This window comes from Euprymna scolopes, chromosome 25, assembly GCF_053919585.1.
Source record: "Euprymna scolopes isolate OS-2025 chromosome 25, ASM5391958v1, whole genome shotgun sequence".
Taxonomy (NCBI): Eukaryota; Metazoa; Mollusca; class Cephalopoda; order Sepiida; family Sepiolidae; genus Euprymna; species Euprymna scolopes.
Window position 1 is genome coordinate 33,727,002 of NC_136506.1, and position 25,999 is coordinate 33,753,000.

General features: G+C 35.0%; 1 protein-coding gene across 4 annotated transcripts in view; it reads right to left on the reverse strand.

Annotated features, from left to right (window-relative positions):
- Positions 1-1,617: 1,617 nt before the first annotated feature.
- Positions 1,618-25,999, reverse strand: part of LOC145247322 (uncharacterized) — a 213,978-nt gene continuing 189,596 nt past the window's right edge. For 2 of the 4 annotated variants that reach the window (XM_080108968.1, XM_080108967.1), the window contains exons 2-3: positions 14,031-14,142; positions 1,618-13,119 (exon numbers count right to left, since the gene is read on the reverse strand). In XM_080108968.1, the coding sequence (XP_079965094.1) occupies positions 10,433-12,784 (2,352 nt within the window). In that variant the 5' untranslated portion in view covers positions 12,785-13,119; positions 14,031-14,142 and the 3' untranslated portion in view covers positions 1,618-10,432. The remainder of the gene's footprint in view (positions 13,120-14,030; positions 14,143-25,999) is intronic. The other 2 variants (XM_080108969.1, XM_080108966.1) reach the window with 1 other exon arrangement.

Genomic DNA, 25,999 nt, shown 5'->3' on the forward strand with positions numbered 1-25,999 from the left:
GTACTTGTTTGCTTTGAACTGGAAGACGACCATGTTACAGTTAGCTGGAAAGCAGGAAAACGGAACAGAGTTCTACAGGCGTTGTTCTAAAAAAGAAGCTTTTATATGAAATCCATGTTTGGGTTTAGGCACATATAAACAGTGGGGGAAATTATTGATAGTGGTTTCCAATAGACGAGTGTTTTTCGTGAAAGTTTGGCAGGGTGAGACTATAGATTGGAGCTCAGACGAGCACTTGCCAGGAAAATAACGACAGAGCAGAGGCAGGCTCGCAACGTTTCTTCTTTAGGAAAGAGGTTCCAGGGAGGAAAAAAAGGGCATCTACTAGGCTACGACGTCTACTTACAACGACTACGTGAAGGTTACCAACACCACTATGTGAGAGTTTTTTTACGGAAAGAACTGGATTTGAACTATGAACACCCAAATTGTCAGTCCGTATTATTTACGACGCAGCCACCGCCACCTCCTTATTGCTGCTCCCGAACTAGTTTGCGATTCAGGCTTTAAAAAAGGATTCTTAAAGGCATAGAAATTAGAATCTCCTTAAACCTCAGTAAACGAGGTTTGAATCGCCTCCAATGTCTTTCTATGTTTGATTTTCATAGTCACGACGTCTGCTGCTATTGACGTTTTCCTGCTTTCCAGCTGAGTAAAATATGGTTGTGTTCAAGTCTAACGTAAACAAGTTTTTGATGAGCCGTTCCATATAAATTAACAAATTTACCGAATTTCCATTAATAACGATTACTATATTGTCCAATTTCTAATGTATACTCTTTAACCCTTATCCTCGAGTGCCCTCTTGGCCTTGATAAGTGGTGATGCATATTTAAAAAAAACAATTTGGAAATATAGAAAATACAACATTCAGTAATAGTGCTGTTATAGGAAATGTAACGTATGTTCTCAAATAACGTTTAAATTTGTACATTTTACCTTTGTCTTCCGTTCTCCATGGTAGCTGAAAGAAACTGCAAGCAACACCAATGTCCGAAGAAATAAACTAATAAGATAATCGCTGATGAGATTCAACAAAGGTACTGGGGTATTAATAGGCAACTAAAATCTTTAATTTATAAACAATAAGATATTTATGCAAAATATGGACCGCGTTACTGTCGACATATTTCGAACATGCTTGCGAAAACTGCCGAAATATGTCGAACCAAATGTCGCATGTTCTTCCTTTTTCATTAAAAAAACCGACTTGCTTTTAAAGTGTCGAACGCAAACATCGTGTTTCTTTAACGGAAAACGATTCACAATGTTTCGAACGCTAGCAAATCTTTAAAAATTAAGTAAATTAAAACAATTATAACCGAAAATAATCATCGTATGGTGATTTCAATAAAAATAGCTACTTCTGCAGTTTACATTCCGTGCTGAAATAATTACGTTATTATGTAGAAAGTTATTATTAACATGGAAAAGGGGACTTAGAAACTATTCTCTGTTTTCATTTAACAATTTAATAGACAAAAAATATCGTGTGCCAAATGTCGGCTGCTGCAATTTTATTAGCTAAGCGTTTCGGCCGACGGTTTACATAACCTGCCCGAATATGCGGTCCGTACTTTGCATAAGTTTTGAGAATAAAAACGCATACAAGTCTGATGTTTTTCATTTCTTTTCTTTTTTCCAAAAATAATTTCATATAACAATGGTTTTTACTTAGATACAACGTTTTCTTTGGATGAATATCAGCCATAGTTTATTATCGTCATAGAAAAGAAATATTCTTTTTTTATTGTATATTTGTATATTATTTGTATATTTGAATTGTATTTGTATATTATTTGTATATTTGAATTGTTTGTTCGACTTCTGATCCTTTTAACGAAATGTCAACTTTTTGGATTTTTTTTTTTTTTAAGATTAACACATTTTTCACCAATATTTTATTTTTCAATTCTTTGACTTAGAATATATGATACCTTTTTCTTTTTTTAAGCACGTCGTTAAATCTTTCACATTCAAAAAAGTACGCATGTATCCTGAGAGAAATCGTAACAATAATAACAACTGGGACACAGCGATAAAATAAAATTGTTTTAAAAAAAATATTGAAAAATTCAGAGAACTTGTATATAAGTTTCTGAGACAATTTATTAATGCTGTGCATCCGTCTGATTCGGGGGACAATAGAGTTCTGCGTCTTAGATTACGCCGTTGGCCAATTGCAGCATGTGCTGCACCTGTGCAAGCCTATCCTGGATCGACCGGCTCTGATATATATATATATATATATATATATATATATATATATATATATATATATATACTACAGATATAGGTGACGTTTAGCTGCAAGAGCTCTATCACGGCCCTCTACCGCCTGTGCTCTTTCCACTTTCTACACTACTGGTATGTACTCTCTTCACACCTCTTAGGATACGCCTTTGCATCTCTTCCCCTGTCGACTGCCCTCTTTAACCAGAGGCTCTCAGCTTGTTGGCTGGATGCCACCTACCCTTATGTCTTGCTTGCAGACATCCTCATATCGTAATTTATGTCTTCCTGTTTTGTGCAAAGTATAAGATGGACAAATAAAAGCGGTGACCACAAATAAACGCCACCTATGAAATCCCTGATAAAATCCATAATTATTTAAGCAATCTAACCATTTATATGGTACAATCTAATGTTACTCTATGCTTATCTTGTCCACCAAATAAGAATAATGGATATTCTTTTATATTTTTAAATCTTTTAAATTCCATTTTCACCCCAAACAAGGCATAGTGCCACTTTGAAGTAGCATGTATATTATGAAGGGAGATGAGCAGCAAGATGTCTGTTCACATTACACTTGAATTTCTGCATGTCAGTACAGTTGGAAAAGCAAAATCTTGAAAGGGAGTTCCAAAGTCTAACAGTTCTGAAGACAAAACTATTGGAGTAGAAGGCTTTCTTACACCTAGGGATCTCTACTGTGTAGGGGTGGGATTTTGCTGCTTTAGCTGCTTGTCGGGTTTATCGGGGATATTTACATCGAGAGGGTACATGTGCTTGTAGTCGCGTCAGAGCATTCACCATTAAAATACTTGTAGAACAGACAGAGGGATGAAACATCTCGTCGATAAGACAGAGGCTGAAGCTTATAGGACAGTTCAAGACCTATCAGATTAGCCATTCCATGATATGCATCAAATGTGCAGTGTTGAGTTCCAAGTATGCCTGTAAACGACATGCAAGATTTCCAATAGCTCTAAAATACTCGTCACGGGAAAGTGACTAAGTGGATTTATTGCCGTTATTTTTAAATTGTTGCATCTTTAATAATTGAATACGATTTTACACGAGGCTTTACTTCTGGATATTGGCAAAATTTCTTTAAAACAAGCTTTCCCAGTAATAATTTCTTTTTATTTATTTTTTTTTTTTGAAAAACTGTCAAAAGTATCTTCTTTAAACTATTCCGCATTAGTCTTTCTTAAAATTCTTCTTCTCTATAAACCTGACATATTAAAACAGTTGTTAAATTATCAAGGATTGTAAGATTTTCATGGGTGGCAGTTATTGTGGAGGTAAGAAGTCACACGGTGGAACGTGTGTACAATTATGGCGTTGGTATAAGTGACTTTGGATGTTTTTGTTTCATTGTATAGGGAAGGGGGCTTCCACATTTATACCAAATTATATTTAAAACTATCCCGGCAGATGTCAGGGTAAGAAGTCCATATTTGCCTAAGCTTCAAAGTTAATAGAAAGGGTGTACTCTGGATCAGAACAAAATTACTTGAGGCAACCAATAATAAATGAATTCTCTCTCATAAACGAGTAGGTAATACCGAATAGTTTCCTTATTTTCTTATGTCCACATGAGCACAAATTTATTTTTATTTAGGCTTTCTTTAATAGGTTAGACATCGGGCCAGGTGTGAGTTTGATCCATGTGTTTCGGTGGGACAAGCCAGATTCTATCTTTGCACATCCAGGTTTTCAAATCCATGTCGTGTCCACTTGGCAACCGTCAGCCCTTATCGTTTTTATGTATAGAAAATCAAGAGTTCTATAAAAGAACACCAGAAATACGGATTACTTCAATTCAGTAGTTCTCTTAGTTCTACCAAGGAGAGAACATATACTACATTTTTCATTCAATTTTTAATTCCGGGAATAGCGAGTGTATGTGATTATTTTCACGGTAATAATGTTGCGAATGTGCTGCATATGCTCGCAGAGAAGGCTAATGCAAAGAGTGATAATGAGAATGAAAAATATACAGCGTGAGTGGATGAGTGGATGAGCGATATGACATTATATAAAATGGAAATGAAGATGCGGTATAACGAAGCTAAAAGGCGGCCATACGGCTACCCTACTCAACCTCTTTCAACGTATGAAATTAATGAAATGGAAATACAACGTATGAAGATAATGACATTGTAAACATTAGATAAAGCAACTACCTGCCGATTATATTAAAATAAATCAGTTTGTGAAAAGGCGGTCATTTCTGTGCTGACGTCACAACATGCCTAGACAGTATATTTGTTTATTTGAGAATGTTATCCTCATCTTCATAGTTGTTATTGTTTCATAATGTTTCGACCAACTATTCCCCTGCCCTTTTTTCAGGTGGTTAACTGCGACGGGATAGGAATGCTGAGTCTCTTAATTGTATCCTTAATAATTACTGCCTTCCATAGTTGTCGTCTCGCCATTTTTTGAGCGACTAATCATCTGACCTGCTTTGTGTAGGATTTAAACCGTTGTCTTCAGAAAATGTTTACCTGAAACAGTAGAGAGTCAAAGCTTCTTTTCCCTGTAACGTTTAGTTGGCTAAAAACGTGGTGAAACAACAACTATGAAAATGTGGATAACAGTTCGCAAATAGTTAAATAAATATACAAATTACTTATCTCAACGGATTTCAATAAAATAATAATATATAATGCCTAAACAGTATTAGACACACCAAAGAGGATAAAGTTCATCACGTAGTATGCTACTCGTTAAACTTTATGAACGATACGAACACTTTGATATGAGGCAGATAATGTTGTTGGGTTTTACGATATATCAATCGCAGATTCTGTATATCACTAAATATAGATTAATTAGAATTGGTTTATTTCTCTCCCACGGAGCGATGCTATGATACAAGGCTCAGAAGGTGAGGTATGTAAAGCTAGCGCCCTAGACGAAGAGCATTTTGACGTGTAAAAGTCAGCACTTCCTTATAGAGGCGCCTCAGACATTTAGTATTGAAGGAAGAATACAAAGTCTTGGAACTACAAATCATTAAGCGGCAACAAAAAAGTCATGACAACAATTGTCTAGACTCTGTTAGCTTGAATCGGAAGAGATTCTTGTTAGTAAACCTAGCAACTGGTCATACTAAATGATTACTCTTTAGTAGTACTGGCCATGATCAACATGTTACAGGTCAGGGCATATTTAGATTTCTCTACCAGAACGAAAGGTAAAGAAATTTAGAGATGCTATTTTTAATCAATTGTGTTTGCATATTCAATATTTATACAGGTTTATAAACGAATTTAACGGAACGCAATTCACACAACTCCTGTCCTCTACTTCAGAAACGTTCATAGAACTCGAGAGAAACAGCAAGTAATTAGTTTTTGTACATGGCGTTTCATTGAGAAGACACTTCCGCTGAAGGAGATAACAATAATAGATTTCTACTCGGCGAGACATGTATAAACAAATACGAAACAATCTGTCCATTCCTTAAAGTTTATTTAAGTGAGGATATTTTTTCTTGTATTTCCAACTGCTCAATGTCGAATAAAATCGTGTATGTTTAACAAATATAACACCTATTCTGATAGATACATCTAAGAAAAACTATGATGTGGACGGATAAATGTTCTTTTTTTTTTCATCTTTATAAACAACCGATGTGACCCAACTTCTAACGGCAAGTTAAGGAGGTAAAAAATATATGGAGCTAACCGAAAGAGAATCCTAATATTGTAAACGCATTATGAATGTAAGGATCAAACTTATTTAAGGCACCTATAATTTTGCCAGCACGCCGATTTTTTAAACTTCCGGTTTAATTATAAAAACAATATGGCGTATAAGCATATTTTAACTTTGCCTTAGTTAACTTTCAGCTTATACATAAAAACAATATTATTTTTGCACCAACTTATTAATTGTTGTAACAAAAAGACAGTTTCGTTTAGAACAGGTTTCACTAATATCCTAAGAATATAAAGTTAAATTTATACGTACGCTTTCTTATACGCACATTTTTTGTCATTTTATAAGGCAATCATCATTATCAAGGCCCTGATAAGCTTCTCGAGAATAAGGGTGGAAGTGTAGTAATCAATAATGGTGTAAGTTCGGTAGAATTTGATTATTTAAGGAAATGGTTCAACAACAATTTGTTTACATTGGGCTTGAAGGTAACACTATTACCGGGAATTAGGCCAGCAAAACAGAGTTCTACAGGCGGATAGTTCTAGGGAAGAATCTTTGTTCATGGAATCTGCGTTTAGATATAGAACCAGATAGAGAGTAGGGGAAATCGTTGATAGTGGTTGATAATAACACGCAACGTCTCTTCTGTAGGAAATAGATTGCAGAAAAAATAAATGGAAATCACCTAATAGATTTCGAAGCCGATTTCGAATTCTATCAAGGCAGGATACGGCTCACAGAGTAGTTCGTGTCCTAATGTGTCAATAGTCCACCGTATTAGGACGTAATTGACTCTAATATGAATAGAGGATGGCCTCGGCATTGAGATACCTGGTGGAGCTGTGGAATTATCCAACCATTTTCCCCACGACTTTGGCAACAGATTTGATGAATGCGTTCCATTTCCGATCAGAATGAAACTTCAGTCCCAGAAGCTTGTCACTATATGGGCTTTCCCAAAACTAAAGCCAATCGTTTTAATTGGGGGCTGATGGGGGTCAGAACGGTTATGATGAAAAGAGAGAAGCTTAGTTTTAAATGCATTACACTTCGCCAGCTACTTTTCCCCTATTGCAAAAACAGTTTTCTTAACAAAAATATTGTTGTTTATGAACCTTTTACTTACAATTTTAATTTAAACAAAATGTATGAAAGCGAAACAAGCAGTTATCGTTTCTAATACCAAATATTTTAATTAAAAAAAGTATTAAATATTTACACTATATTAACTGAATATTTAATATAGTTTAAAATACCCTGGTATTTAATTAAAATTTAATAGTTTTAAAATATTAATTCATCATAACCAAATTTAATGTCTCATGGAAATGTTTTTATGAATATTTAATTTTATTCAAAAAATATTCTTAAACATTGTAGTTTTCAGCCATATTTAAAGAAAAATATACAGACTGCCCCAAAATAGTCTGACGCATGTGTTGCCAAAGAAAATTAAATAACAATTATATAAATAATTTTTTTAAATGTTTAATGTACGAATAATGTCATTTTAGTTTACAGTTTTAAATATTAAATCGGACAAATGTTTTCTATGATCGCTAACACACGATTGTAGATGTTCATGAAAGTTTTCAATAACTCGATGGATCATTTTTGGGTTAATGGCAGTAATTTCAGAACGAATAACTCGTTTGAATTCCTCAAGAGATCGAGGGCGGTGGCTGAATACATTTGACTTCAAATATCTTCACAAGAAAAAAATAAAAGGGTATAGTTTAGACGATCTTGCGGCACCAACCAATATCACACACGCAAAGAAATGATGCGGGAACAGTTCCTTTAAGAAAATTCATAAATACTGATATCAATGAATTTCGTCCTGATTAAACTAAAATTACATTCTACGCACATTAAAAAATAATTTAAAAAATAACTTATTTATTTTTTATTAATTTTTTTTTTACCTACAAATGTGTCAGATCATTTTAGGACACCTTGTATATGCTAAGAGGAAAGTCCGCAAGTAGAAAGTAAAAAATCGGTGTTAAGACAAAATGTTTGTTGTTTATTCTAGAGTTCTTTATATTTACTGATAAACACCTTGGATGTATTTGTCACAGTAGCAGAATGGAACTTTTTATAACTTTCTTCTTGGTTTTCTAAACCATACAGTATCGGTTACAAATTATGTGTAAGATAAATACGTATCGCTCCACTGTGAAATTTACGGATCCGAAAATATAGAATAATTAATTTTGTTGCCTATTCTGATGTTCCTGCTATCGATCTAATTCGAGGAATACGTAACAAGGTCTGTCAAATTACAAGTTTTGAATTTGAATGCTTTCAATTCTTACATCTTCTATATATACTTTTTATCTTTGCTTCCTGTCATTTCTTATTTCTATTCGTCATTTTAAAGTGCCAAATATTTCTTAACGTTATCATTCCAACTGCTGTCTTATATTTTAACACATGAAAATGACTCTGTAATTTAATTGAAAACTGGGTGCTAGTGCATTTTACGAACCAGATTTCTCATAAATGACCGCTAGGGATCGACTTGCATCTGATGCTTCGGCCGGAATATGTCGGAATATATTAAAACCGCTCAGAAACCCGTTCAAATTATTTTAATATCATTTTCAAGTGAAATTCAATTTCTATGATATTTTTGTTGATTAAATTTTAAGGTGAAAGTAGGGAATAGTTAACAAACATCCTCCCTTTTCCATGGTAAGGATGGCTTTCTAAATAATAACCGTATTTAAGCGCTGTAACGTAGAGTCACAAATACCCGCTATTCTTGGTTCAATCATACAAGATATTTACAAGAAATCCGGTTCATAATATGCAACAGTAATGACATCTGATTCGTACAATGCACTAGTACCGAAAGTTGTTTATAACTATACAGACTTTTATATACTTTTCTTTATATATATATATATATATATATATATATATATATATATATGTATGCATAGATCATCGCATAACGATTAGATCACTGTCTGACTTACGTAAATGAACATTTAAAATTAAAATATTTAAATTCAACGCTATTTCCCGCGGTTAATGGTAGCCGAATTGATACGGTATTCGCTAATCGAGTTAGAGATGTCTCGTGTTGCGGGGTTGGAATTGTTCGACTGGTGTTAATCGTGACACCCGGCACTGAAGATTCGCGAAAGGATGAAACACTGGTGTTTGTAGGTATGTAATTATTATAGTAAAAAATAATTATGACAGCCCCTTTAAATAATTCGTTTCTTATCGTTGAGCACTTTCAGTTGAATTAAAGTCGGTTAATTTAGCTCTTATGCATAGATCATCATATAAAGATTAGATCACTGTCTGACTTACGTAAATGAACATTTAAAATTAAAATCTTTAAATTCAACGTAATTTCACGCGGTTAATGGTAGCCGAATTGATACGGTATTCGCTAATCGAGCCAGAGATGTCTCGTGTTGCGAGGTTCGAATCGTTTGACTGGTGTCAATCGTGGGACCCTGCACTGAAGATTCCCGAAAGGATGAAACACTAGTATCTGAAGGTATTTAATTATTATAGTAAAAAATATAATTATATATATATATATTAATTCATCAATTACCTTCATTTTATAAACCATGGTGGCGATAACACCTGTTAATATAGCTTGATCGTAATTAGAGTTCCATCAAATAATATATATTAGCACATATTACTACAACTACGAGTTTCATTCATAAAGTGAGATACCGTTTGAGTATCAATTCAAATGTTTAAAATCTCTCTTTACTGATATGTTAACCGTGAGTACTCTAGGGCAGTCGTGATCCTCTGCAGCTTGTGATAATCATCCAACGTATTCAAGAAGCTTTAGGAAGTGTACAGCTGTGCTGATCCATAGCGTGATGGAATCAGTTAGACTTACAGAACACTGTGGCCCACGATGAGTTGTAGACACAGTAAACGTGTCTTATATTCAAGTTCTAGTTACAGCAATTATCCTGACATGAAATGAAAGAGAACTCCGGAATCTGCGTCATCATTTTCAAGATTGATTTCGGATAAGCACCTTACAACCCAGCTGTTAGCGCTCATCGTAAGATTGTTTTTTCTTCTGCATTAAAGACAAAGCTATGCATGGAATTACAAGATCATCACAGGACTGGAGGAAGCTACCAACATAGCGTGGTCTATATGTGCTATATATAAGTATATCATGGGCACATTTATGTTTTGTTTCAAGAAATGCAGAGAGTTAAATACACGTCATCTTAGACACACGCTCTAAAGTAAAGAAAGTGTCCAACGACTCTTGTGTTGTGATATGCTGGTTTAAAGACAATATACTAGTTATTACTTAACTTTCATTTAATTCTTGCAGAAAATTAATAAAGGGTGTTAATAGTTGAGGTCCGTTCTATAGTGGGTCACACCGTATAATCTGATTAGCATCTCATATGCGATAACCTATAGATCACCGATTAATTCAACGGATTCCGTTTAGAATTATCGACAAAAGATGTTTCATTAAAATCTTCGCTCTAATTGCAACAAAAAAAAACGTATACAGAAATTAGTTCTTAACGTCAAAGTATGTTTGATATTTTGTAAAACGACCCGGGCTCAGGTAGGAAGCCTGCACGATCGCCGTTAGAAATTTCACCTGAAACGGTTTAATCGTTTTGCGTACAGGTAGTTGTTCAAGAGATATCATATTCCACGTTTCGACGTATAAACCTACTACATATTCTCTTCCTTCGCAAATGTTGGTGGCTTCGAACACGATGCTGTTTGTGTAGTCTCTCATTAAAAGCAACAAGCACTGGTTATTAATGTTCGCCAACTTAGACGTGACACCGAAAGACTTGCTGAAGGTTATTCTAAGGTAGGTGGCTCTCCAAGATGCAACACTCTGACTGCTCGTCTCAATGCATTGGCATAAATCGTAGTCCAAATTTCCCCGGTAGCAAATTTTTGGAATGTCATCGGAAAGCATGTTTCGCCGATAGGACAAAAGTTTAACGTCGGGATCATCGCTATTATCGTTCATCGACAAGAGGACAGTGAGGGTATCCAAGTTTCTGATATCCCTGCCGAGCACGTGTATGTCCATTTTTGTCATCACCTGGTCGTTTTCTAACCACCTCCGAATATTGCCGAAAGTAATGCCTTTTAGTCGACGACAATGGCCGAACGGAGAAAGCATAAAAAGGTCTGAATCGTTCTGCTCGGCTTCGATGTCGTTTTGTATCCGTTCGTTAAGGCGACCTAATACGAATTCAGCCAGTCCGACTTGAATGCTATCATTATCAAACCGAACAGCCTCGTTTTCGTTCAGACAGAGATGTGGATGCGTTACGCGCAAGAAGGCGCATGATCGAATTTGGGGCAGTGGGTTGAAGAGACCATAGTTCACGTGATCATCGTTCAAATCATTGCCAAACGTCCGCCTCTTTGTAACCTGGCTGTAATCCGTTCTAAGAATACTAGTAATTGCACTATGCACGTCATTCAACGTCACAAGTTTGTGTCTGTTTTCGGATATATTTTCTATTTTCTCTTTTCCCAGAGACTTTTGTAGATTCTTTGATAGGATTACATTTAAAGGGGGATTTGAGAGCTGCGTTATCTTAAAAAACTGCCAACCCGGTGGACTAAGACCGTGACCGATATCACCGATCAACATAACGGCTGTGTTCTTTTGTCGAGTCAAGAAATTCACAAGTGACGCTAAATACATATCCACGCTCTGTAGTTGATTTGAACTGATGTCGGATGTCCGAATAATCGAAAAAAGTAAATAGCCGTGACGACCTTCCATTTTATTTATAATCCGGTGGTAATCGAAAATTCCAAGCAGTTCATCTTCTTTATCTTCTTTGGAGGTTTGCTTCCGACAGAATTTATCCCGGAGACTGAGTGGAAGATCGTTAAAATCAGTCTCTCCTTCTCTCTCGCCTTCTAAATCGGAATGACGAAAGAAATTGGCGAATAGTTTCTTAACCTTACCGGATATCGATTCTTCACAAGTGTGATCGAACAGGTACGTCCTGTACCCGTTTAAGGCAGCCGTGTGCGCTAGAGATCTGTTGCAATTGAACTCTTCCACACCTGTCCCGGAGTTGGGCAACTCACCGCAAAGAAGCTGGTTCAACCCTTCGTCATATCTGATCTTCGTGCTCTGGTGTTTTGTAAAGTTATAAACGTCGGCATGTGCGTCAGACTCAATTTGTTTTAGTTGGGAATTCGTCCGATGAAATTTTGACTGGAATTCTTGTCGGGAGAAAAACCGGAAATAAAATAGATGGATATTTGGAACAGTGGCGTTTGATGAAGATGCATGTGCGCCTTTTCTTGACTGGGATTTACAATGTGATTGGAACGCCTCGATAGCCATAGAGGTGGACAGTTTTTCTGGATCTGTGTGATGGTCACACGTTACACAACGCAGAATCCTTTGCAATGACTTATCGTCTGGTTTGCGATAATGGTAATCCTCGAAGAATCTGCACATTTTCCGGTGAAGGAATTTAGGATCTTCAAATAATTTGTAATGAAATGTAATGGTTTGTTTCTCGTAATAGCGAAAATTACAGTTGAAGCAAGACACGTTCTGGCAATGGCTCTTCGTTTCGTTAAGGTAGCACTTAAGTTTCACTAAACAAATATTCGGGTCACTCGCGTTGTAGACCTGACAGAGACGAACCAATGAAGAATTGGCTTCTAATTGTTCCGTGGATTTTGACACTAGGCTTCTTCGAAGAATACGAAGTTCTGCGTAGTCGTCTCGATTGCCACCAACTGTTCTTTTGTATCTCACTGATTTCAAGTTTGTTGGTGTGATACCCATCCAAAGAAAAAACGTCCACCAGACGAGAAACACTACAGTCAACATTACCGTGTATTGCAGTGGTTTCGTGACCATATTCTCGGAGTAGACTCGTTCAGTACTACTCTAAGTCATATAGAGAATTGGTACGCAGTTTAAACTGAATAATAGCAGAACAATTGAAAATCCATCTTGTAAGAAAATGTGTAACATGGTCCTCTTTCACATGTTACTGGTAAATACACTTTTTATTACATATTTTTATTACATAGGATTTATACTGTCTTCCGTATCATCTTTATATTTGAGTTGTTTAAAGCTTTTATTCTCCTTCCTGCTTCTTTCGTGTCTTCTTCGTTTTCAATATTTTAAAGACCTGGTTAGTTTTTGATGAGATTTGTTGTAACGTCCTCAGGCCTTGGTGCAATCACCTGAAAGAAAACAAAAGAATAGTTTTAATTAATTATAAAAATCTCATGTTTCTGGAATTTTTAAGATGAAGATAAATCAATTTTATTGTTTAAATTCTTCAGATTAATGTTAACATCTTTGATATTATTCTTTCAATGCTTCGGCAGACCTAACCTCCTACCATCTTCAGAAGCATGTAGGAATCATTTCGATTCTCTGTGAGCATTTTTCCGAGTCAAGCCTTCTACAGAAAACATTATGAGCAAGAAATGTCTGCTTATGTTATTCAGTGTAAGTGTGCAAGACTATGCAGTCTTTCAAAGTAAGGCTACAATAGTTCGATTTAAATAAGAAAAAGCTGGTGTGGCAGGCTATATATGAGAGAGTAAAGGAAACAATCTACTTGTATTGTATGCAGCAAAAATTACAGATCGAAAGAGAAACGCGAAAAAGAAGACAGTTGGTATGCCGAGTGAGTATAGATTACTAATGAATCTAGAGTTAATTTCTAATCGTACATTAAAGCAATACTAAAAACTATACTCTACATTAACGACTATACAGTTTAAACTGACCCAGGTTTAAAGTTTATAAAAAATGTCATAAATAATTCGTCACGTGTATCTGGCGAAGTGTTTTGATAGCACGGAAATGTTCATTTTGCCATTTAAATTCACTAAACGATACTGGTGTACCTGCATATGAATGGGCAATATACTTCAATTTCGCCTTTAGGTCACTAACCTGACTGTCGGAAACACGTGAAAGTCTTGCTAATTGAGCAAGAAAAACTTCGAATTGAAAATAAATCTCTTCACGTTTGGGGTTAGAAGGGGGGGAATGCAGAAGTCCAACCCAGGAGAAAGTTCATGTTACCTGATAAGATTAGGCCGAAGAATTAAGACATTGGACATTCAGGAAAAGTACTAACCTCTATGACAATGTTGGGAAAGAAAGAATGGATATCAGCGTGAGGAATGGATTATCCAGAATAATTGTTGCTATCATGGTTTTCCTTGTCGCTGTCCAAGGAAGACGGCTAACTGAAAGCAAATAAAATAAACGCTTTATCGGAACTTGTCTGCGCGTATATATTTACATATATATTAACATAGCTTTGTCAGATGATACTAAAATTGAATTATTTGGAAAGAATCTATTTAGTCTGATGTAGGAGAAAAATTGAATAATGCTAGGCCTTGTGTAAACTTCGCTAGGACGATCATAATCAAAAAATCATTGCTCTTCATCTTAGCCTTCTTGGAAGTAATGTGATAGTAAATCGTTTGAACATTTGCAAGAAAATTGATTAATTTTGCATTAAAGTTAGCACTCGTTGAACTATCACATCTAATATGATAATTAAATAACACCTTTCCATTTGTTAAGTTTGCTAGAAACCCATAATAGTTTAACGGTTGCTCTACTTCCTGTGTTAGCCTCAGATGAATCAACATTATAAAAGTATGAGGGCAGCTACTCATGACGCCATTTTGTAAGAATATTAATTCGCATTTATCTTAAAGTTCGCGCTCAGATACTAATATCACTTCCAACATAACCAGTGTAACCATATTACTAAACTTACTCAGAAACAAATAATGATATGTGAATAAAAGCAAACAATAAATAATTTTATTTGAATCTTTGGAGCTTATAACGTTACCTCCTAAGCTAAAATGCAGCAATTTGTTTAATAATTTAAGTAAAAATAAAAAGTGGAACATCGGAGTAAAAATAAAAAAAATTAGTGAACGTGTTTAAGAAAGTTGCTGAACAAGACAGGTATTGATATAAGAAAGTAAAGATGTTACAGAGATAATCTTAGAGAAAGTGTGTTGTAGACAATTTTCCCCTCTATGTGAGATGGACGCTGGGGAAAATAATTATGTTATATGACAGCGGGGAGATGGTCGATCTGATCAATTCAGATCCTATAGTTCTTGATGATCTGGTGATTGACATGAAAGCTGAATCTACTACTATGATAAAGAGATCAAGAGACAGAGTTCCCAGTGGAAGCATGTTGGCTCTTCTAATCCCAAGACGGCTAAACAGAAAAACATCCACCCAGAAACTTACGATTGTCACTTTTTTCTGACAGCAAGAAATGATCTGACAATCACAAGGAATACTCTGTTGAGGTTTAAAGAATGTTCAGGAAGAGATTCATTCTAAAGAAGCCAATATTCTTCAAATCAGGCTAGTGGCATTTCCACAAAGACAGTGAACGTCCACAAGTCAGCTAAAGTCAGAGACTATTTGATCAAGATGTGCATCAAGAAAGCTCCACACCCTCCCTATAGTTCAGACCTTGCTTCCTATTACTTTTTGTTATTCCTTCAGCTCAAGGTACACCTTAGAGGCTTTTGTTATGAGATAACAGAAGAGATGAAGAAATCTGTGACGAGTACTTCGATGGGTCTTTCCAGAAGTGCTTGGAATGGTGCAAGTGCATTGCAGTCAGAGGATATGATTTCGAACGAGGAGGGGATTACGTGTGTGTATTATCAATAAAAGCGCCTATACGAAAAACGTCTGGAAACTTATTGAAGACATCTCGTGTATATTTATCCAATATACTAGTATTGATACCCAGCGTTGCCAGGGTCGACATGAAGCTCGGTTTGGCCACACCTGCTATACTAAGAATATTGAGCAGTTTTTCATCATTATATGTAAACTCCATCGTTACCCCAACAAAATTTTCCAAAAAAAAGAAGGATTGAAAACGCGAAAATGTAATTCCCCCCGCCCCGAAAAAAAGCAGAAGTACTTGACAAACTCTCCACCACATATTTCAGCAGAAGCTATTCTCCGGATATTGAGCGCCTTTTTATGACTATATTCCAGTTTAAGGGAATTTATTTTATGCTCCATCAGTCTAGAAAGATTTGTTATTGCGGTTTGTTGCAACGAAAACAAACTGTAAATAATTCAGTTTCAAAAATACCAAAACAGAATTTGTGTTAACTGAAATACGCTTTTTTATGTTATAAAAATTATGAGTTATGATTTATTGTGGAATTAAAAGAAAAAAACTGGTAAAAAACGTAAATGAAAGTTTTTTTTTGTTTTGGTTTTAAATAAAGAATCGTAGTTTAATAGGATTGTTTGTTTATTTTAAAATAAAAATCCACTAGACCCAAACGATAATTGTGTAATCACGGAAATTATTTTATTTGAACTGATTCCAAAAATAATGCTTGAAAGTTTGCGTGAATTATTTTTAGTTTGATTATCCACCGAAAATGAAAATAAAAACACAAAGAAGGAAGTTAGTGTCCAAGGAAAATAACTACAAACTCAAATAACTCAAATTGTTTTATTAAAAATCGATGTAGGTAAAAATAAATAAAATTAAATATGTTATCAATATAAATTAAATTTAAATAATAAACTTAAATAGAACACTTAATATAATTTTCTCACTATAAATAATAACTAACACACCGCTATTAATTAAATCGATTTACCTTAATGTAATATGCAAATGACGGCATCTCTCAATCGTCTATTTTACAAGAATCATACTATATATAGGAATGAATGGAGCATTAAAGTAATGGCCATTTTGTATATATCAATCAAATTGTGAACAAACAAAGAAATAAACCAAATAAACAGACAGAATTTATATATATATATATATATATATATATATAGATAAAAGACTATATGTCTGTCAAACTCTATCTTTTCTTAAACTAAAACTCGCAGAGCGACGCTAGGGCCTCACGTCGTTGGGTTTTTGATATTCTTTTATAGGTCTTTAGTCGGTTGAAATAGTGTTTAAAATGTAATATATATATAAATAAATTAGCCGGGCAGGTAGAAATTATACGTTACAGGTTTATTTTAATGAAATAAAATAAAATAGGTGAAAGCTTAAGTAAGTAACTTAAATAATAGGAAAAAAAAGAAAAAAAAACATTTTCAATAAGTAACACACAAATACAAGCACACGCATAAATATGTACAGCAAATGCACATACGTAAATGGGGGAAAAGCACATGCGTGATTACACATACATATATATATATATATATATATATACATATACATATATATGTAAACATACATACACATTTTTTTCTACCTGCCCGGCTAATTTATTTATATATATATTATATTGAATTATATATATATATCATTACACTATCAAAATAAACCTGTAAAGTATAATTCATTAACTTATTTTTCCTTTTCTTTTTCTTTCCATTTTATAAACAATAAATATCTTTCAATCTCTCCCCGCCCGGCTAAATTACTTTAAACCCCATTTTCAACCCGTTCCTTCACTAACATTAACTCTCCAACCTGTTGCCATGGTGATCCTTTATATTAACTGTTACTTATGCCGTTATCAATAAAAGTAGCGTCTTTTAAGTTTAAACCGTTAAAAAAAAACGTATATAAGAATTTACACATAATTAATATTTAATTATAAACCCCTCTCTTTTTTTAATACACTCCTACTACTTTAAACTCCAACGTCCTCTCCCTACCACTCCCCCTTCTTTTCTAACTCCCCTTTATCTACGATTTTTCCATTCTTATTTGACTTTATAACTTAGTCCATCTATGAATTCTGACGATGCTAGTTGGATTTTTTCCTCTCTTTGAGGATTTTCCTCTAGCTGAAACAATTTGTAAACTCATTCTGGACTCACAGTAATAAATTTCCTATATATATATATATATATATATATATATATATATATATATATATATATATATATATAAATTCACTTGTCATTCTCTTTTTAAAACGAAGATAAGATTCAAGCAAGTTCCATAGAGTTTTATATGTATTTTAGACTACCTGTAACCCATTGGGTCACTATTTATTATAGCTATCTAGGGAATAGTGAGTATACAGAATTATCGCATAAACGTGATCCTCGTGACGAAATAAAAATAATTTTATCAATTACGTAAATGGATCAAGAATATATTTTTTGTTACATGACAATAGATATATTTCTCTGCGTTATCTCAATTATACCCCCAGTATATACGTGTATGATAATCTTCACTGGATATCATATGCATAATAAAAACTTATTAATTGATAAATGTTTTATTTATTTATTCTTTTTAATGCAACGAACTAAGTATTATCGTATAATCTGGATGCACAGTAAGGAAGTAATACAGAGTAGTGACTTCAATACCACATTGATCTATAAGTATATCAGCTTCCGTTGAGTCGCACCTCTTTGTTTACAAAGCTATTCGACGGAAGTGACGTCAGACAAATTTTAAGTATCGATGACCAACACTGTATATAGTGTAGCTTTTTTAGCAAATAAAAAAGTAGAAGTTTTATTCAGGAAGTCTTCATTTGAACTTTTATAACAAAATTATAAAATTCATAATGAAAATATGTTTAAGCACTGTTTTTTTTTATATTTATGTTTCATCATGTACTTACTACGATGTTTGGTTAAAAAACAGCTCATAAACACATCTTTATTATAATTTTGTTATACAAATTCAAATAAGACTTTTTGGATAAAACTTCGATAAAATTTTAATCGATCTCCACCTTAACATTTACCCTTATAGATTTCCAGGTATGCTGTTAACGAATACCGCCTTTATATTCTCTGCAAATAAGTAGTTTTCCGGATATTAAGAAATGTAATTATTTATATTAAAAGCGTTATATGTACAAGCGCGCCACAAATATGTGAATGCCGACTTTAACGAAACCAAGTTAGGTATAAAGGCCTTATCATAAATCAATTGTGCCTGTTTTTAATAGGCTAAAAAGTATATAGTTCGCATAACCTTGAAAGTATTAATACAGATTTGTATGTAATTTTAACGTCTTTAAACTACCAATTACGGAATCATGTAATAAAAACAAAATAAAAATAGTTTTAATCGTAAAGAAAACTAAAGCAAATACGTAGAAAACTATTGGTTTTGATTACAGTTATTTGTTGTATGATTTGTTTTATGTCAACTTGAAATGAAAGATACAAATAAAATAATGTCAAAAAAAGCAAAAAGCATTTCAGTTTGTTTTTATTTGCATATGTTTAACACGAAAAAAAGAACTTAACACACAAATCCTAATCGGACATTTTGACCTTTGCCTTGGAGGGGATTCAAATAAATATGAACAAGTAATACACATAAGCAATTAAAAAATATATTTTCGGTTTTATTTATTTACTAACAGTTAATCCCGGCTGTGCTAGGGCCCTATGTACTGCTTATAACTTTATGTGCGTATATATATATATATATATATATATATATATAAGTTTGACCTATGTCCAGGAAACCTACATCTAAAATTTCAAATGTTACGACCCAAACCTGGCGGATGAGTTTAGTAGAGTCTACAGAGGAGGTAAACGTTTACTCTGGGCTGACTTTATCCGCCTGATAGTCAGGGACGCGACCCTGGGATTAATCACTAAGGAGGCTGTCCTATCAGCAGGCGCAAAGTACTGGGACTGCTGTATTGCCATTTGGTGAATGGATTCTAGACCATGCAGTAGTCTCTGGTGGGGCCTCTCGATGCCATACTAGTGGGTAATTGTTACGGCTTTACCTTTTCATGTGCTACAAAAAAAAAATTCCTGTCTTTTTCTCTTTCCCTCTCTGTACTGCTCTAACTAAGTATACCGACCTGTTCCACAAATCCCAAAACCTCAACATAAAATATCTCCAGAAAAAAAAACTTGAATAAACCTAGAACCCCATATTCCAATGTAGAACCCTACTACCAGGTCTCCTTCTCCAACATCAGGGGTCTACGTTCCAAAATTCCAGAGGTTGAAACCCAATTACAGGAAACGGAACCGGACATATTATTTCAAAGCGAAACTGGAATAGGGCCGACTACTTCCCTAGATGAGTTCATAATTAACGGATACTCTAACTTAACAGCTAAATCTGACCCCCAAGATCGACATGGGCATGGAATATGAGCCAACATTAAAGATGGCTTCCCGAGTGGCAGGGGTATCTCTAGAGAAGATCCTAATTTACCCTATATGTGCTTCCGGGTTGCGCTTGATAACACCACTGCATTTATATTTGCCCTCTATCGGCCCCACAACAGCGGAGTTACTATCTTTAAGAGCAAATCTGAGAAAATAGACCACATCCTGTCTTCACATCCCTCGGCTAACATCCACATCTGTGGTGACTTCAACGTCCATAACGTGGAATGGCTGATCCATTCAAATGAGACAGACGATGGGGGGAGGTTTTGTCATGATTTTGCCATTGCTTATGACCTCACTCAGATTGTTCGCGAACCCACCCGTGTTTCCGATACTACTGTTCAATATGCAAGCCCCCTAGACTTTTTTCTCTCAACTTCCCCTGATCTATGTTCATGTTCCGTTCATTCTCCTCTAGGATCCTCCGACCACTCCGTAGTATCAGTTAAGATAAAAATGAAATGTAATAAGTCCCCAGACGTAACCCTCCACCGTACTGTATACCGATACTCTATGGCTGACTGGGATAGCTTCCGTACATTTATATCTGATTTACCTCTGCATTCCATGTTTAAAAAGGATGTGTCCTCTATAGTATCAGATCTGACCGAATGGTTAATTGTAGGCATAGATCAATTCATACCATCTAAAAAAGTTACAACAAAAACCTAACAGCCAGCTATGGTTCTCTCCAGAATGTGCTGCTGCTATCACTTTTTCCATAGCTACCAACGTAATAGATGCACTGAGACTAAAGCTGCTTTTAGGAACGCCAGTAACCACTGTAAAAGAGCAATAAAAATGCAAGAGAGCTATATGCCCAATCTGTTAAATCCAAGGTAGCTGATCAGCTGCTTGGTTCCCACCAGTTTTGGCAAATAACAAATAGGATCCTGAACAGAAGTGTGCGTTCTATCCCAACCATTATCAATGGACCAGAGGTCATCTCGCAGCATCAGACAAGACCAAACTATTTGCAAAGAACTTTGCAGCTAATTCTACCCTATGCGATGAAGGCCATCAACTCCCTGTATTTCCTTCTATAACACAGAACACGCTAGGTAACATACAAATATCTGTGCATGAGGTCGCTAAGCTAATCAAGAACCTTGATTTCCGTAAAGCAACTGGCCCTGACGGCATCTCAATTATAGTGTTAAAAAAGCTTAAACCAGAATTGCCTCCATACTTACTAAACTGTTTCAGCGTTGCCTTAAGGAGAAGTTCTTTCCGACTCCCTGGAAAACCTCAGCAGTTTGCCCTGTATTTAAGAATTCAGGTGATAAGTCATCTCCCTCTCAGTACAGACCAACAAGTCTCCTGTGTGTTATGAGTAAGTTGCTGGAATCCATATTAAATAGAGAAATAGTCAACCACCTCAGCAGAAACAACCTTCTTAGTGACACACAATATAGTTTCCGTTCTGCAAGATCTACCGCAAATGTGCTAACGGTTATATCTCACAGGATTAGTGAATCTCTTGACAAAGGCTTCCTCTCTAGGGCAATTGCTCTTGACATATCAAAGTCCTTCAACAAGGTATGGCATAAGGGTCTACTTCACAAGATTTCCAGCTACGGTATAACTGGAAATGTTTTCTCAATCATTAAATCATTTCTCTCCGATAGGCTCATAAGAGTAGTGGTCGATGGGCAAAAATCAGAGGCCTGCAGTATTAATGCTGGAGTCCCTCAAGGGTCAATCCTGGGTCCAATTCTCTTCCTGATCTACATCAGTGACCTTCTAAACACATACTTAAATCATTCGTTGACATCTATGCTGATGACACGACCATCTACGGCAACACATCAAAGGCTGTAAATGACAAAGTTTTCTCTGATTCTCTCTCCTCTGATCTCGAGCGCGTGGTTCAGTGGGGGAAGACGTGGCTGGTTACCTTTAATGCATCTAAAACCAAACTCCTATCCTTACATCATCAACGCTCTGATCCCCATCTGGCATCAATTGAAATGGCTGGCTCTGGTCTAGGAGAAGCCCCGTGTTTTGACAAGCTTCTGGGTTTGAGCTTTACTCCTGATCTGAAATGGAACACGTACATCAAGTCCGCTCCAGAAGATATCTCACTACTGATGCAATTCTCTATCTATATAAAAGCCAAGTACGTCCAAGGGTGGAATACTGCTGCCATATCTGGGCAGGAGCTGCTAAAAACAGCCTATCCTGCCTTGACATAGTACAAAATAGACTTCGTGCCTTAGTGGAGGATGCCCTTTTCTTTACCCTGCAACCTCTCTCCCACAGAAGAGACGTTGCGAGCCTATCCTTATTTTATCGTTATTTCCATGGTAGGTGCTCATCTGAACTCCAATCTCTGGTGCCTCCTCGCCAATCTTTCACGAAAAACACCCGTCTAGCTGAATCCACTGTGAAAAATTTCCCCCACTCTTTATCTGTGCCTAAATCAAAACGCGGATTCCATGAACAAAGCTTCTTTCTTAGAACTGCACGCCTGTGGAACTCTGTTCCGTCTGCCTGCTTCCCACCGGACTACAACTTGGATGTCTTCAAGTCCAACGTTTACAAATTCCTAATGAACCGCCCCCTTAAGTAGACACTTTTATTAAATCTCCACACTAACGTACTGTAATTGCAATAACCCTTATCCCTGATTGGCTTCTGGGCCTTGATAAGTGGTGACCACCATGTAAAAAAAAGGTCAATTCTTTCAACTTTGATGTCTTGGCAGCCAAACCCTCGCCTAAAACAGATGCTTGCTGCGTGTCTAAATACACTTTATGTACAATTTCAAATGTTTAGGCCCAAAATTGACTGAATAGTTTGCTAGAGACAGCAAGGGTCAAATCTTTTGTATTTTTAACCCTTGGAAGCCAAATTTTTGCTCAAAATCCGATTCAAAAGCTTGCTATATGTCTGATTACATTTTATTTAAAATTTCAAATGTTTAGACAAAAAATTGGTTGAGAGGTCAAATTTTTTTTCACTTTGACGCCTATTTTGACCCCTTCAACATTTATTACTTTGAGTTTAAATCAACTTAAAAGATTTGACCCATGTCCAAGTAATCCACATCTAAAATTTCATGTGTTTAGACTGAAAATTGGCGGAGGAGTTTGGTAGAGTTTTCAAAGGTCAAATCGTTCAACTTTAACCCCTTAACAACCAAATTTCTGTCCGAACATCGATTAAAAAGATTTTCAAAAATCTCAATATCCTTTATGTCAAATCTCGAGTCTGTAGACTTAAAATTGACAGAGTGGTTCTGTAAAGTAATGTAAGCACACAGACCGACAATTTCATTTTTATAGATATACTAGCATTTCAGCCCGGTGTTGACCGGGTGTTTGGAGGTGTGTGTTGAGCAAAAACAAGTGGTAGTACCGCAAATGGGGAAGAGAATGGGGAAAAACCTGACGTCTTTGCTGTTACGACCACAGTCAAACAGGAAGTGACGTCGGTTTAAATAAAGGCTAGACAATGGAAAAGAGGGGATGACTTTCGACAATATCGGCGAAAAAAGCGGCCCATCCCTGTAGATAATTGGCCAGTTGAAGGTGAAGCAATTAATGTTTTAAGCTAATTTTTCGATATTTGTCGTCTGAAAGGTCGAGCTTAAAAACTATACTGACCTCGTGAAAATCCGTCACCTCTGTCGAAAGTTTTAAGCAGACATGCAAACACACATACACACCTTTATATATTGGTAACTCAAATTTTCAACCCAAACCGATTAAAAAGGTTACCCTATTTCTGAATACCCTTTATGTAAAATTTCAAATGTTTAGACCAGAAATTGTCTGAGTAATTTTGTAGAGACCGCAGCGGTCAGTTTTTTTTTTAATTTGACCCCATTATGACGCCTTAACATTTGTTGTTTTAGACTCAAATCAAGTTATTAGTTAGATCCATGTCCAAGGAACTTTTATCTAAAAAGATATTGTGTAGGGAAATGTACACATACACACAGACAGCCAGACACTTTAACTTCTATAAATATATAGATAGATTTATATTTGTTTTCTTTATGTTAGAGGTATAGACAAATAAAATGTATAAAACTATTTAAAAATAAATAAATTAGAAAGACATTCGTAAATTGTTGATTAAAAAAAGCTTTTATAGCTTTGTTTGTTATTGTTTTTTTTGTTTGTTTTTTGTTTTGTTTTTTACGCATGCGTATCGTAAAGCGGAACAGGATCAACGGTTTCAACGCCCAAGCAAAACGATTTGAGTTTTATTATAATACATAGATGAATGAATGATTAAGTAAGAATTTAGTGGCGCGAAATATTATTTGAAGTCTTACTAACATCAATTCTTTTGACAGATTGAAGTAGCAATTCTTTTTTTAGAACGTCGCGTTCGGTATATTAGAAGCTGGAACAGCTACTAAAAGCCGAATCGATCGATGATGAAAGACTGTGAACCTTTAAGAAGACATCAAACATTTTCGAAGAGATGAATGGATGACAGCATACAAAGAAACATATAATAGCTTACAATGCACAACGACTGTTACTGACCTTCAGAAAATGTCTCAGTATTGCAGATGCACAGATATGCCAACAGGTACTAGGTGTGGGGATGTTTTTAGCGATGTGTCAAAATTAACCTTTTCCATATCTATTTTTGGTGCGATGAAATAAATTCTTTTGAGAGTGCTCAACTGTTTCAGGAGCTAAGTATAAGAAATAATAATAATAATAATAATAATAATAATAATAATAATAATAATAATACACGAACTCCGGACAACATAAATAAAAACACTAATAACGAGCAAGATAAATGCAACTGTAGATACCGCACACTTTGCCCACTTCAAAATAAATGCCTTACCAAAAGCATAGTTTACCAGGCCACAATACTTTCGCGAGTAACCCGAATAACAAGAAATATTAGGTAGGTATGGCTTCCTTGGATTTCAAAACTCGATATTATGACCTCAAAATTACATTCAATAATAAAAAACACCGTATGAAAACAACTCTAGCAAACAAATACTGGGAACTCAAGGAAAGCGGGCGTTCGCCCGTAGTCGAATGGAAAATAGTAAGACAAGCAAACACATGTAGAGATCTAAACGATCCATGTAGAGTATGTCTTCATGAAAAATTTGCTATCCTATACTTTAAAGAACCCCAACATCTATTAAACTGTAGGAGAGAAATAGCGAACAACTGTGTTCACAGGATAAAATTTACTCTAGGATAGAGATACAATATAATTTTAAAATTAACAATAACAATAGAAAATAAACTAATAAAAATAAATAAATAAACATGCATATACATAAACTATCACACACACACGTATATATATATATATATATATATATATATATATATATATAAACTAACATATCAAAAATTTAAACTAGATTTAAAATAGGTCAAGACACTAGATATCTACGCTAAATAGCACACACCAAGGAACGGGACAATCGGAGGTCAACTGGGCCTTAGTCCTGTAAGTGCCTACTCATTGGCTGATTAGGAAAGTTGCGGTGGATACTAGAAAGCTGATTGGCTAACTAAAACTCAATAGAAGGTGTGTATATAAAAACGCGAGACAACCACAAAATTCTCGCTTAAGCCTGAAGAATCCTAGAGTGGATGAAACGTGGAATATTCTGTGTAGCTTAATCACCATATATATTTTATAACTTACTAACTAGATCTACCTACGTATTAAGCACTGTTGAAATAAATACTTAAGTTTACGCATAAATTTATACTTTCGTGTATTAATTTATGTGAGTAAATGAAGTATATATAAATATATATATATACTTCATTTACTCACATAAATTAATATATATATATATATATATATATATATATATATATATATACAATGTTGACTTATCGGATTCGATAGCTGTTGATTAGTCAGAAGATAGATACGACTATGTTTTTCTTTTTTAGTAAATGATAACCTTAAATAACAAAA